The sequence below is a fragment of the Hetaerina americana genome, unplaced genomic scaffold (genome assembly GCF_022747635.1).
Source record: "Hetaerina americana unplaced genomic scaffold, ioHetAmer1.1.p SCAF_10, whole genome shotgun sequence".
NCBI lineage: Eukaryota > Metazoa > Arthropoda > Insecta > Odonata > Calopterygidae > Hetaerina > Hetaerina americana.
This window is the reverse complement of record NW_027286070.1, coordinates 67,600,468-67,615,844: the sequence shown is the minus strand read 5'-3', so window position 1 is coordinate 67,615,844 and position 15,377 is coordinate 67,600,468. Positions and strand designations below refer to the sequence as shown.

Below are 15,377 nucleotides of genomic sequence, written 5' to 3'. Positions count from 1 at the left end.
ATAACCTCCGCGGTTATCCCTGGGCGCGTGGAAGCGAAACAATTCAGCGAAAATGTTTAGACCTTGATAGTGATGATCAGAAGACCACGATGAGCTTTTATATCGCGAATAAATTCCATAGGGCCCGTACAAGTTAAAACCAAAACCATTTATCAAAACATTATTTGCCACGAAAGCCAAAGTCATTGAATTTAGGCATCATCTTTGTCGTAATAGTGAATAAAGGTATCGGAAATCGTGTATGGTGGTGTCCCAAAAAATTAGTAGAATTAATCGGGGGAAATTTATATTGCAGATATAAGTACAAATTACTAAAACGCTTCAAGACAAAAACATTTTTGCATAAACACACCGATGCCAGCGCCTCTGCCACGCTTCTGGCACGCTTCCTGGGCGGCGTCGACGGGAATCTCGTTTAGGCACCTCGTCACGGCCTCTTTGACATACTCCAGTGGTCAAATATGGTACTTTTACTTGGGTCGTACTCAAAACCCCATGTCTCGTCACCAGAAACTACTTATTCTAAAAAATTCGGGTCACTTTCGCGGTGGTCCAATGTAAGGCCTAAGGTAAGATTTTCACGCAAGCAGTCTTCTGACAGCAGCACCTTGGGGTCCATCTTTACACACCTTCGTCATGGCTACACCTTCTATAAGAATGCATGACACTGGTTTTCTGAATATTACTCTCTTCTGCTAATATTCTGGCACTTGGGGTCAATCAGAATTGAGTATGTGTCCCACGTTTTGCACATTTTCATCACACTGTGTTGTCGATGGATGTCCAGGACATTCCTCATCGTCATCCTCCTCTCTACCCTCCCGGGACATCCCGTGCAAGCAGACAACTATCTCCATCTTAGGGACATTTCTCCATCTCCATAAGCATCCTTAGCCGTGGTCATATTCTCCAAAGTCGATTTTCTGAGTTTAGCACAAAATTTTATGGGGTAATCGTTGCTCCATGGAAAGTGACATCGCGTATTCGTAACGCGAAGCTCGAACAGCGGTCTAGTCTAGCAGAGACCCTCACACTTTAAGGGGCCGAAGACAACTGACACGGGTTGCGTTGCTTTTCGGAAACCTCTCACCATTTTTCCCGCACGAAATCGTCCCACTACAGTCGTCCACCTCGCCAGGAAAATCGTTTTATTTACTTTTTGGGAGGGACCCTGTATATTTAAATCTTTGGGCTCGCAATCTATTTGGTACGGTTTTATCCACTCAATGCGACCTCATCTCCGAATCGTAAGACCCCTTATTTGTATGCAAGGCTTTGCCCTTGAAGTATTGCATGTGAAGTTTGCCCTTGAGTAAATGAAATGGATTTTTGTAACATTCTCCCTCCACAAGAAGGCAATTAGTTTTTGACCCTGATATGTTTTTCACAAACAAGATTTTGAAACCCTTGGGGTGAATCCAGGCATGCTTCTGTGGTAGTCGGACCACTCAAGTGACTGCAGACCGAGCAAGAGGTGGGTGCGATCAGAATTTCATGAAGCAGCCTTCCTCAAAGTGCTGAGTGGCCTTTTTCTGAAAAGATGACCCTTATCCCATTCAAATCCGGATCCCTCAAAGTACATATTATGTACAGTTTTCCATTTAACATCTTGATATTATATCAACGAATTCACGGGAAACTGGACCATTTTGACACCTACACGACGGCGCACCGCGTGTTTACGCGCAGAGGACATTGAATATCCCCACCTACCAAACCGACCTTACGGTTGATTCCTGTTTTACACACACATACATAGTATATATATGTGTGTAAGTGTGTGTCTTTGGGAATAATCAATAGAGCTTTTAGTCAAAATGTATTTGATGCTTAAATGTTTTTGTGTTAGTTGTAGTTATTCAATGGTTAAGTGTATTTCAGTTGGAACGGTTGTCCAGGCTTTTGATTTCCCTGGGTAAATTGAATAAAAATATTTTGTCCTCAACAAATCGTTCTTGTCTATGTTTGGGTTGAATGAATACACTAGGTTTGGTATGATTATATATTGAAGTTCTCACCAGATTAACCTAAACAACATGTCTGTATCTAAACTCCATATCTACGTCAAATAATTTGTTTTAGATGTAGACGCCATGGTAATTATTGATTTTATCGTTCATTTTATGATTCACGTTGCTTTCGAATGATATTTTGAAAATGGCCTGGGCTTTTCTTTCCAATTATGTAAATATTTCTACAGAGTTCTTTAAATTTTTTTTACCAATGCAATCTTTTCTCCGTTAAATATTCTTATCTTCTCTCCTTACTGTAAATTATTGCCAAATCCATAAAGTATATTACATTTAAAAAACCACTTATTTCGACAAATTTGTTTAAATTTAGATCAGAAACCATTATTTGCTGGAAAAGATTGCGAGAACCTTGCAATTAGATTTTTGACAATGCCTTTGAAAATGTGAAACTAGACCTAGGAAGCTATCGATTGCAGAACCGAATTCACAAAAAGGACTTATGAACTAACCAAGGTAATTCTGCTTTAATTCCACCATGATCTTGGTAAGTACGAATAAAACGGGCATTTGTTTATTACCATTATTATTTTTGATGAATACATAATATTATATTACATTACATATATTATTATATACAACACATTATATTTCATGTATGTTTATCAAATATGCACTCGTTCAATCTCCAAGTCTACATGCTGCCCTGTGCTCCCGAAATCTTTTTCCGCCAGTTTAATTGCATTAATATAAAATACAGATAATTGGAGAATGTAATCCATCTATGACTATTGTAAGTTAAGATCTGTTAATGAACGTTTGATTATCATAATCTATCGCGATCCACCATTTGGGCGTGGTTCATAGGACAACAGCATTTAATCGTGTGGATGTATGATGTTTTGATTTTATCTGTTTACCTGCTCTTTAAATAAAGGGTGGGTGACAACTAGGTGTGAGCTTCAAAACCCTTGATATTTTGCACCCTGCCTTTATTTAGACCGCGAATCTTGCAGAGAGAAAATGATTTTCTATCTGATCCACCGTTTTATCCTATACTTAATTTATAAATGTACATGTATGTATATATGGATGTGTGTGTGTATATATATATATATATATATATGTATATATATATATATATATATATATATATATAAACACAGATGTAGATTTTTAGAATATAGAGACACAAAGAAAGGACACTCACAATTTGTTATTTGACGTCAAATAACAAATTGTGAGTGTCCTTTCTTTGTGTCTCTATATTCTAAAAATCTACATCTGTGTTTTTACATATTTGTGCGTCGCCGAAGAGCGTTCCATTTCGCAGATATTATATATATATATATATATATATATATATATATATATATATAAATATATATATATATATACTCATATATACAGAAACATATATAAGGAAAAGGGATAGGAACACGTATAAAGGACGAACACAATAGAGGTAGGGAAGGCGGAATCGAACGGATCACAAGAGTAAAAATATCTCCTCAACCGGGACTCGAACACCGGATCTTTCCACTTGCCGGGCGGATGCTCTTAACCACTTGAGCTATCGAGGATATGTAATTTACCGTGAGATCCGTGGGTCTTATATGTCGCCAAGCGCCCCGATTCTTTAGCCAAGAGATGGCGTCAGGGGGCTGTTTCACCCACCAAAGGAGAAATAGACAATACACAAGAGGAAAGGACAGTGGTTAGAATTCATACAACATCATACAGGAAAAGAACAGTGCGTTTCGTGGCACGCATAGCCAGAAGAAAGAGATGAGCCACATTGGCCAAATACACATTCAAACACGAAATCCCGCCAAACGGCGAATAAATACTCATATATACAGAAACATATATAAGGAAAAGGGATAGGAACACGTATAAAGGACGAACACAATAGAGGTGGGGAAGGCGGAATCGAACGGATCACAAGAGTAAAAATATGTCCTCAACCGGGACTCGAACACCGGATCTTTCCACTTGCCGGGCGGATGCTCTTAACCACTTGAGCTATCGAGGATATGTGGGATCTAACCACACTCCTTTCCTCTTGTGTATTGTCTATTTCTCCTTTGGTGGGTGAAACAGCCCCCTGACGCCATCTCTTGGCTAAAGAATCGGGGCGCTTGGCGACATATAAGACCCACGGATCTCAGGGTAAATTACATATCCTCGATAGCTCAAGTGGTTAAGAGCATCCGCCCGGCAAGTGGAAAGATCCGGTGTTCGAGTCCCGGTTGAGGAAATATTTTTACTCTTGTGATCCGTTCGATTCCGCCTTCCCCACCTCTATTGTGTTCGTCCTTTATACGTGTTCCTATCCCTTTTCCTTATATATGTTTCTGTATATATGAGTATTTATTCGCCGTTTGGCGGGATTTCGTGTTTGAATGTATATATATATATATATATATATATATATATATATATATATATATATATATATATAAAACACTTTTTGAAAGTCTCACGGACGTGAATTATAATGTATAACACTTAGCACTAGTGGACACTGACAAAAACACAGAAACACACAAAAAAGAGACTATTTTTGTATATATATATATATATATATATATATATATATATATATATATATATATATATATATATATTTCGACGTGGAAATCTGTGCATAATGTAAACCCGTCTGTATGTATGTATTGATGTGTATGTATGCATATAATTATAAATTGCATACGTAATATTGTATGTATACGACGATGGGTTAAATGGAAGGAGGGAGTGATTGGTCTCGATTCCGCCCAAATAAAGACCTCTATCTGTCCATCTATCCGAGGGGTCTTACCAGTGGACGTAGCGCGGGGTCTAAATAATTCCCTTAGCGCCAAAAGTGAGCTCGACCTAGTTGCGTGGGACGAGTTGTCAAAAGGTAGAATATGCTGACGAGTTTCCTGAGTGCCCCCTATCAACAGCGGATCCAGTTGGCGCGAGATTTAAAAGTTGTTGGGAAATTGCTTTCATCGGCTCACCCTCTCTTTCTTCTTCCATCGCAGAACTGTCCGACGAAGGCGGAGGCGAGGAGGAGCGCCGCAAAGATAGCACTCATGAACTCCGTATTCAACGAGCATCCATCCCGCCGCATCTCGGATGACTTCATTGAAAGGGCTGTGGCGGAAGCGAGAGCTTCTTTTAAGGTAAATGAAATAAGTCAACCTCACAACGGCCTCTACTCTTAAGCATTTTTGCTATTAACTTCGCACCGAAGCTTATGACCTAACAGGTGCACAGAGAATGTTTTAAGGGAGGCCATCCACGATTAATATTACTGCTAATTGCATTAAAGCTAGTGTATTAACTCACTTTTTTTTAAATACGTAGCCGATAACGATTGAAGAGTAATTCATGATTCAATACAAAGTTCGAAAGAGATGATTTAACCTGAGATGGAGTCATATAGTCCTGCAACATTGTGTTATATATGGCAATTCTCAAATAAATATCAAAGCCATATTTTAGTCTGTAATATATATACATACATATATATATATATATATATATATATATATATATATATATATATATATATGTATGTAGTAATGCTATATACGTTGATGTTATAATAAAGTATAGTAATGCTTACTTCTATATCTATGCATTACTCATATATATATGCATTACTTCTATATCTTCAGATGTAAACGGATTGTTTCCGTCGAAATATCAAGAAACAACGTGTGAGTGTTCTTTTTTTGTGTTTCTATATTGTGTGTTACTGTGTGTTGTACTATTCGGCACTTCCGTGTTACGTCTACGAAAGTATATATATATATATATATATATATATATATATATATATATATATATATATATATATATATATATATATATTCTTCAATATGCCCGTGTAGTAACCTTCCCGCAATCCTTAAAACATCATTGTAAAATATTGAATTATACATTTTGATATTGTCATGAGGAAATAGTCATATTGTAATAATCTTGTTTACACAATTACCTCTGTTTTAGTGTTGGGCAGAGATGAAACATGATTGAAAACTATTTATAGTATGCCTTTAGCCGATATGCCCATGTGCATAAATGGCTGAAAAAATATGTATTAATGGGCTAAATTTAAGTTACTCATTGATCCTTATTTCCATATAGATACTTTTAGAAAATAATTGTATGCTTTTTATTAATTAGCGTAATGACTTACGTAGTTAAGACTACTTTTAGGGAATTTGATGTTAGTAATCTTAATGCTGAACATTTTAGTCTTAAAGTCTTGAAGGGTAATGTTTCATCAAGTACGAGGATTTTGGATTATGGAAAGCGAAGGAATTCTTTTTCACGAAGTTGTAAGTATGGATTTATTTGGCTCGCAGTTTTCATTACAATCAATTTAACTTCAATAAGCCTTACATTTTATATTCTTTTTATTATCATTAAAATGTCTGACATTAAAATGCTTTACCTAAACGTCATAGATTGGGAGGGAGAGGGAATTCTGCTGCTGTTTTGAATGCAGCTTTTTCGAATTGTACTCGTATGTATTTCTCCATGTACATAGAGTTGATGTTTTGGTACATTTTATTTCTTTCCGTTTGCCTCCACTAACTCCAAACATTTTTGCAGCGACTTCATCTTTATTGTGTGGCTTCGTTTTCTATTTCTATGTTAGAGGGTAACTGAGGAGAAGTCCACGCCATGATATCGTTTAGGCTAAACGTACAAGACGAATCACCAGTAATCAACCCGAAGGTTTGTTTGAGAGGTGAGGATATATAGCTCACCTAAGCCCGAAAGACGAATTAAATTCACCCATCATGGTTCCATTCCCAGTGTGCTCTATGGTTTCCCGGAGAGACCTGGTGCCCGGAAACCCACTCAGCGATTCATGCTGACAGTACCCATAGGAATCATCCGGAATCGAACCAAGACCCTCCTTTCAGTAGCCCGGAGTTCTACCCACTGAATTACCACGCCCCTTTAGCGATGCATTCAATTAAATTTCAATGTCATCATATGTAATACCGAAAATAATTCATTATCAATTTTCATAACATATTTTCGATTTGAGAGACTGAGCAGGCTTAGGACGTCCACTTCTTCGCAGAAATCCAACTGATAATCAAACTGGAAGCGTTTGCGCAAAAAACCTTGCGCGGATTAGATGAGCGCAGGCCGCACAGCAATTACCCAACGAATTTCAACTCGGTGCCAAAGAGGGTAATCGACTTCAGTAATGCATAGAGCATAGTCACCAGTTCGAAGTCGTTGTGAAACATGCTTTTTCAACAACTCAACATCATTTATCGTGTTTGTGCTATTACGCATTGTATTCGGATTATTGGTCTCAGTTTGTACTGTGATTGTTGGCTGAAAGTGACAACAATTTGTCAGTTGAGCTTTGCTGGTGTTACAAAAATATCATATTCATCGCGAATCTTCAACTTGAAGAGATCATTAAATGAACGTTTTGGAGCCAAAGATATGATTATACTGTTGTTTGACCGTGTGAAAGATTAGGAACGTAGGCAAGAAATTAAAATGAAGTTAAAAAAACCACGAGGTAGATGAACGTTGAAAAGGTACATGGAACAAAAAATAGTGTTAGATGAAGGGCATGTTAGGGGTTTAGATAATTAACATAGGGAAGGTAATATTGGTGGGTTACAGTCTACTCGTCTTCCATAAGTCTGATGAAACAATTAGAATAGGCTGATGGTACCATGGCGTGTTCTTTGATTAGTTCTTATTTCATTAATTTTACTTTTGACAACCGTATGCAGTCATTCTGTGCTCAAATCAATTTTTATTTTTTCGTGATCGGATTTTCTTCCAAAACCGTAGTATCGTGGTGGTAGTTTCTGCGTCGGATTTTGTCGTCGTGTTGTGGGCGTGTCTCCGGGGTGGCCCAACCCCTCGGGTAGTGGGGGAGGCAGTGGGAAGGCGCAAGTGATTTTCGGGAGGCGGTGGCGCGCGGTCCACCGATGCACGTCCTCACGGGCCTCCGCCGCATCGCGTGCCCTCGCCGCCGCAAATCGACGGCACTCCTCGGACTGAGGAGGACGTGGGAGAGGTGGCGGCGGCGCGGAAATTTTGAGCGATTGATACCAGCATAATGAGCGAGATAATCATGCGTGGGAGGCCTTTATCCCGCCCCGTCTTCCTCTTCCACGCGCGATCGGGGTCAAAGGGCCCCCCCTTTGAAGTGGGGGGAGGGCAGAATGGGTGAGCAAGAAGGGAATCTCTCACGGGAGTGGAGCTTTCGAAAGAAAAGCGAAGTGGAGGGGTGGAGATAAAATGACTGGGAGGAGTGCGGGGGGGGGGTTTAAAGAGAAGGGGTGTGTCTCTCTTCCTCTATTACTTCTTTGCCTCCCCCTCCCTCTCCGCCGACCCCTTCTTTTCCCCCTGGTCTTTCGCGCAGAGCAGCGTACAAGAAAAGAAGGGGCAATATCCCGAGTGTGGAAGGGGTTGGGATGATGTGCTTGGAGTGGGAAGGAAGGGAACCGGTTCAGAAGCCGCCGTGGAGATACCCCTTTCTCCCCGTCGCCTCTCCCGCCCCCCCCCCACCCGCGCTGCAGCCCAATGGACCCTTCTTTCCCCAACTCCCGGCCTAACCCCTTCCCTCCTCTCCTTCCCCTCTAGACCTTAAGAGGGCTCTTTAAAAAAGAGGAATCACCCCAGAGGTGGAGAGACCTATCTGTCTCCAGGGGGACGGATCCGTCACCCAGCTCACTCACTCTCTCTCTCTCTCTCCCTTCTCTGTCGCTCACCGCAGAATTACATTGGTGAAAATTACGCCACTCTGCGTGTCGGGACTTATCTTTCCACGTGATGGTCACGGCGGAAGGTGGTCTTAGGGGGGGGGGGTGAAGATCTCTCCCGTGGGTAGTGGGAGTGGGGGAGGATACATATCTCCCCCAGTCGTTACACGGGGTATTTGTAAGGCGTCTCGGATGCCTCCGTTTGAAGGGTTTAAAAAAAAAAAGCGACGATGGATTTCTCCGGGTGGAGGGAAGTGTTTTGTGATTTTCTTTTATCGCATCCCTTGCTGCTTTTTGGATCGGGAGGGAGAAAATTTAAAAGGACCCTTTCATTAAAATTGTATTTCATTTTTTCTCTCCCTGCGGACGTGTAGATTTTCGCAACCTTGTTTTATGCATGCACGTATATTTTAAACACATTTTATTCCATTTCCTCCCTTGCCGTTTTGTGTGCCCAAGGGAAAATTTTCCCTGAAGTATTTATCTGAGATTTTCATTGTATTTATCTAAAGCACCCGTTTTGCATGAAATGCAATTTGTTTTGACGACTGTTGTCATGCCGAGGATGATACTGCTTCCAGCGTCCATTCTTCACTCGGCGTGGTGGATTTTACCACCGCGGAACAAAAACTTGCTATCTTAAACTGAAAAATCTTGATTTAGGAAACTAATGAGCGTCAACATTAAGCATTACATGTAAAATATTCCATAGTGTGGTCTTGTTATTATTTCTGCACGGAAGGGAAATATCGTACTAGTCGAGGCAATCCATCTTTTTATTAATTTTCATCGGCAGCCTTTCGATTACCGTACATTACTTGGGTCTAGAGTACGATTTGTATGTTATTGAAATTACTCTGTAGAAGTAAATTATGAATGTTAATTCCATGTAATAATATCTTGGCCATGATATGTTGATCTTTTGAGAGCACTTAAAAATTCACATTACTAAAAGGCGCTTCGTTAGCTTAATAAGGTAAGGGTCTCCGCTGGAAGTCCTGGGGAACCGAGTTCGATTCCCGCTCATAATGAATGATTTTAATGGTTTGAAATGTCTACATTTTTATGGTCACCAGCGGACGACTCTATTAAAGTAACCGTTATTATCATATATGAGTTAATTCCTAACGGTTCTAAATGATTTTTATTAGTTTTAGTTTGTCTCGTCATATATTTTGGCAAATATGTTTAAACTGAATTAAAATGTTAAAAAATTGCTAGATTATTCATGAAATTTGGAAATAATGGCAGCATTTCATTAAAAACAACTACACGTTGGAAAAAATTTTATAGGAGTCGGGTAATTGACCCTCTGTCTCCACTCAACTCCGTATAAGTGCGTATATTTTCCAGTTGTCTTAGATCCCATATTTTCTCTGTAAATGTACTAGTTTAGCCCCAAGATTTACATCTGGAATAAAACATGATTAGAGCGCAAAAATTGTTTTCATGGCGAATGCAATATATTTTTTCTCTTTTCATCACAAAGTCAAGGCAAATCTATTCTTTCCTTTCGTGTGTAGATATACGAGATCACACCACAGGTCACATATGAGACGCACCATTGAGTTCTCTTCGCGGAGAACTGACGCTTTACGTGTTTAACATAAAGGATTACCTATTGCTACGCGGGAAACTCGTTCCGCTAGCGCTGGCATCTAGTGGTGATTCCGAGAACCTTTCCTAAATGCCCTCGTGCGTCGAGTTGAACTAACTATATTTGTACTCTTGCTTTTAGGAAAATGGTCAACATTAATTTGAAAAGTTTGAAATTTTGTTGATTTTTTTGAAATGGTCAGCATTATAAAGCATTCTGAGCGCACTAATTCTTAATTGGAAATTCATTTTTATGATTCTCAGTAAATTATTCAAAAAGCAATGTAGAAGAGTCATGCATGCACAGGATAAAGCTTTTCATTCTTTTTCTATTAACCGAGAGACTCAGTTAGTCCCACTGTCATAGCATTGATCCAAATATTGATAATGGTGGCTGAGCCATTGAAACTTCGATCGGTTAATTATAGTCAATGTTCTTGATTTATTTAGTTGTCTAGACGAACCATACATATGTATAATGTTGAAAATGTTATGTCTAAAGCATTCAGGTGTTATTCGTCAAGTGATTCTTCAGCGCGTGAGAAATACAATAGGGGAATCCTTTGAATAGATGGCATGTAAAACCTTTATCATTATTCATAGTGAACGTGTCGAGGTCTCACTTGAAGGAATGAGTACTCATCTCTGCTGTTTGACATTCTCAGGGGGACCCGGAGGAGGCGGACAATCCAAACACGGGCATTGGGGCTTTTCGCTTCATGTTGGAGAGCAACAAAGGTCGCACAATGCTCGAATTCCAGGAACTCATGACCGTATTCCAGCTCCTGCACTGGAATGGCAGCTTACGAGCGATGCGGGAGAGGCAGTGCTCGAGGTAAGAGACGGGACGCGGACAGTTGAATGCCGTCTGCTCAATGGCATCGCAATAAAATGATAATTGCCGTGCACTCAATATAACGGCGCATCTATTATATTAATGTGGAGTTGTCGCTCCATTGGGAGGAGTGCTGTGTTTTGTGTTCATATCAAGTGCGGTGATCGGCTCCTAGGTGGCGACAGCTTCTCTGTCAGTACAGAATTAAACTCGGCGAGTGAAACACGGCTTTATACACTTCTCTGATCAATTTTACCGACGAAAATGTACTTGGTCGAATTATGAATGAGATTTCTGCTCTTCGATTTCTGCTTCCTGATACGTGTGCCTTGCATGACTGGAAAGTTATATTATATATATATATATATACATATATATATTATATATATATATATATATATATATATATATATATATATATATATATATATATATATATATAAGGAAATATAATATATATAATAATATATATATAAGGAAATTGGACGATGTTTTTCATGGAATCTTTTTACAACCGTAATTTTAGTAGCTGTGACAAATAGATCTTTGAGATACTCGGGCGAATAAAATCCGCACTATATGAGCATGCCACAGGAAAAATCCTTCGTTTGGAAATGAAATATCAACAAATTGGGAACGGTTGAAGTTATTAGAGAAAAATTTTTAAAGTGATTTATCTTTCAGTCATAAGATTCAAAGAATTTTTGGAAACTGCTACACCAATAGCAAGGTTATATATGCCTGACATATATGAATTTATTTATTGATTATTATTATTTATTACAATTATATTGAATATGTATAATTATTTATTCATGTGATACAATAACTAAAATTATCTTTCTGATTGAAAATATAACACAATTATATATGCTTAAATAATAGATCTACGGATAAGGCAGTTTAAAAATTTGAATTTTTCGAGTTTCATTCATTTTTCCGGAATTCATACTTCATCAATCCTCATTAAATTTTCTCATTAATAAATAAAAAAACTAAGGAAATGGTTTATATAATGAAGTTTGATTATATTTAAAAATCCCCGATCACGCATGCCAAATACAGGCGTTCTGAATGGTAACTTATTTATAAAAACTTGGCACTAGATTTAGCAAACATCTCAGGGAAATTAAAATAAATAAGCAAATAATGAATGAAATAGGTGACATTTTCCTCGCATTGATTGATGTGAATGACTTTGCATGATGTGGCCTACTTTGATGAGGAATAAATCAAAAAGAGCAAAAAGTGGATAAATGAAGGGCAATACAGAGAGCTTTCCCGACAAAGCAGGTGATATTATAGATAACTGTTTCAAATGGCGATGTAAAGTTTTACAGTGTTCTTTTGTTCGATTAGCATCACGGTATGCTATTTTTTTAGTGTATTACATCATTCAAAGAGGGAAATCCCTTCGTACCAGCATTCCGGCAGTTCAAATTAATGATTTAACTTAGAATAAACATGCACTTGAGTTGAAAATGAACATTAACTGAAGTAAACTTCTTATCGAGGATGATGTGCGCACACAAACACACTAATCAAAATTCACAGTAAAATATATGGAAAGAAAATTCTTACTTCATTTCAAATTTTTACTTCATTTCAAATTTTTACTTCAGTTGGTTTAATAACCATTAAAATATAAACAATGATTGCTTATTTTATTCCAGTGATACTAATTACGTTGCACTCTTAAAAATATGTCGACCCATACGTTACTTGGCTTTTATTTCCATTTACAAGCCTAAATTCAGTCATTACGTTAGCCCCGAGAATATTGGAACCTCCGTTACAGGAATAATGACTCGCCCAAGTAGTTATTTGAATTGAGGCTTGAGTACACGTGCATACTCTTAGCAACATGGAATCCTTGGTGCGGAAACTATTATTTCTTCGAAATGGAATTTCACGACCATTCTCGAAACTTCAGAGAATGCGGCGGAGGAATATATCTATACACGAGCCGTGGATTCTGATATCTTATTTCGACGGGGAATTGGAATTTTCCACTATTTTTTATATATAGAACGCGGGCGTTGGGGGGGGGGGGGAGAATAAATCGGAGTCTGGGGATCTTGAGGAGGGAGGGTGACCGAGGGTTGAGGGAGAAAGGGGGGCGGGACGGGGGTCTGCCCTCTCGATCGCCGTCACTCCAGGCCCCCCCCCCCTCTTTCGCAGGTAGCGCGCCGAGGTCTCGCTCCGAGGGGGTTGGAGGGTGGAAGGAGTTTTATACGCACGTATATGGACGCGTTATGACGTGGCGGGAAGGGGCCCTTGGGTTAGGGACAGATCGCGGATGGCTGGTCTCGCCAGCGGCATCTGAATCGACGCCTCTCGCGAACACGGCCGGGTTGAGTGTATTCCATTGTCGACAGGACGCATAAAGTGTTCAATGCACTACGATTGCACTGGAGATTGCGCTGCCCATAGCGATGCATTCTAGCTCGAGCCTTTTCTTTACCCTCCCCCTCTTTCCCTCCCACCCCAGCACTCTCTCTACCCCACCCTCCACCCTCCCCCCCGCTCGCATTCTCGCCTCACCACCCTCTTTACCCTTTCCGTCCTTTATCCTTATCTTCCTTCCTTTCCTCTCCTCTTCCTTTCACATCCTCAACCCTCGTCCATCTTCAATCCTCCCACTTTTTTTTACAATTCCATCTCCTTTTCTCTCTCTCTCTCTCTCTCTCTCCCTCCGTGCTTCTTTCTTAGCTTCTCGCCGCATCTGCCGCACAGCCATTAAAAACATGCTGATTTATGAACGCAGCTTTGTTTCTTAGCTCTCCCGCCGCTTAAGGGAACGAATTTGCCATTGTCGCAACTATTTTCTTCCAAAGGGTATCTTCTTATTTGAAACACACTCACACACACACACAGACACACAAGACCTGGAGGTTTTCCATCGTGCTAATATCTCCAATTTACCCTCCGAGGTAGATAATCCTTTTAAAGCCAATCTTTATGTTTTTCCCCCTTGTCCTTCCGCTGGCGTCGGAGCGGGTCGTAATATAAGTTGTGAGCGCTTCAGTGGGCCGGCTAATAGGATACATACTATAAAGGTAGTACACTCGGAAGTTATGCATCTCCGCGCCGAGTTGAAAAGGGTTGAAACTAAAGAGGATTTTTACAAGTCACGGGGGAGTTGCGACTTCGGCGTGTGTAGAGTCGCGCTTAGACGTATTTATAGGATTTTCCCCTATTCGTTTCGTACGCGCCGTTTCGCAAATAGCTTCGTAGGTTGAATTAATTGGTGTGCGCCGGTCCCGTTCATCCCTGGGTGTCGCTGGTTGCCCCGCCGCTCCCATAGCGCGAGTGCGCACTTCCAGTTCCAACGGACGCGCTCTAATCTTTCGGAGAACTCCCCGCGACGGCGGGGCGAGGAGGGAGGGGTTGAGTGTGAGACGAGGGAGTGAGGACGCCGAGACGTAACGCGCCCAAGGGGACAAGTTCTCAGTTTTGCATATTCCCCTCACGTCCTTGACTTTTCACCATGCCTTGCGTCTTAAAAGTATTCGTGCCTATATATATTTTATGAGAAATTTTTTTAGATTAAAAGAACGGTGTATTAATACCTGTTTACACACCAGGATCTGAAATATCTTAATGGCCTTCTGTACCAATCAAGACGAGATAATGGCATCCACTTTGAATAGAGCTCATCAAGTTTAGGGATATTGTCTCAGTGGGACTATCGTTTCTGATTATTTCATTGAGATTGTGCTACCTCTATTATAGTAAAAATATTGCACTCGAATGGTGATGTTGGTTGCGAGTAGACATTTTCAATTTATAGTGGTAAAAATTTAATTTTCTTTAACTTTTTTTGTTCTTGTAAATAAGTAGTCTGCCTGTACAATGACTTCCAATCCACGAACTGCCCAAAAGTATCAAATTAAATTTTTATTCTACGAAATTTTTAGAATAATTCTGAAAAAACGTTCGAGTTCATGAGTATTTCTTTGCACATGAACTCTTTGAAAAATGCGCGACGCGAAGAACGAATTTGGAAATTTATTTTAGCGATTTGTCGATGATTCTTCTGATATAATCGAAATTGTCCTCCCTGACTATTTGATCGGCCCCTGAAATATATCTCTAATTACTCCTAATAATAGAAATTTACTTTTTCTGATTGTTTCAACTTTTAAAAATTGAAGTACCTTAATCTATGCTACCTCCAGTTCACTTTTATTTATTGATAAATTTTTAGTCTTATCTAACCAACTG

General features: G+C 39.6%; 1 protein-coding gene across 1 annotated transcript in view; it reads left to right on the top strand.

Moving 5' to 3' along the window:
* Positions 1-15,377, top strand: part of lft (Limb expression 1 family member lowfat) — a 377,874-nt gene that overhangs the window by 350,066 nt on the left and 12,431 nt on the right. The window contains exons 3-4 of the mRNA XM_071598997.1: positions 5,003-5,143; positions 10,981-11,150. Of these exons, the coding sequence (XP_071455098.1) occupies positions 5,003-5,143; positions 10,981-11,150 (311 nt within the window). The remainder of the gene's footprint in view (positions 1-5,002; positions 5,144-10,980; positions 11,151-15,377) is intronic.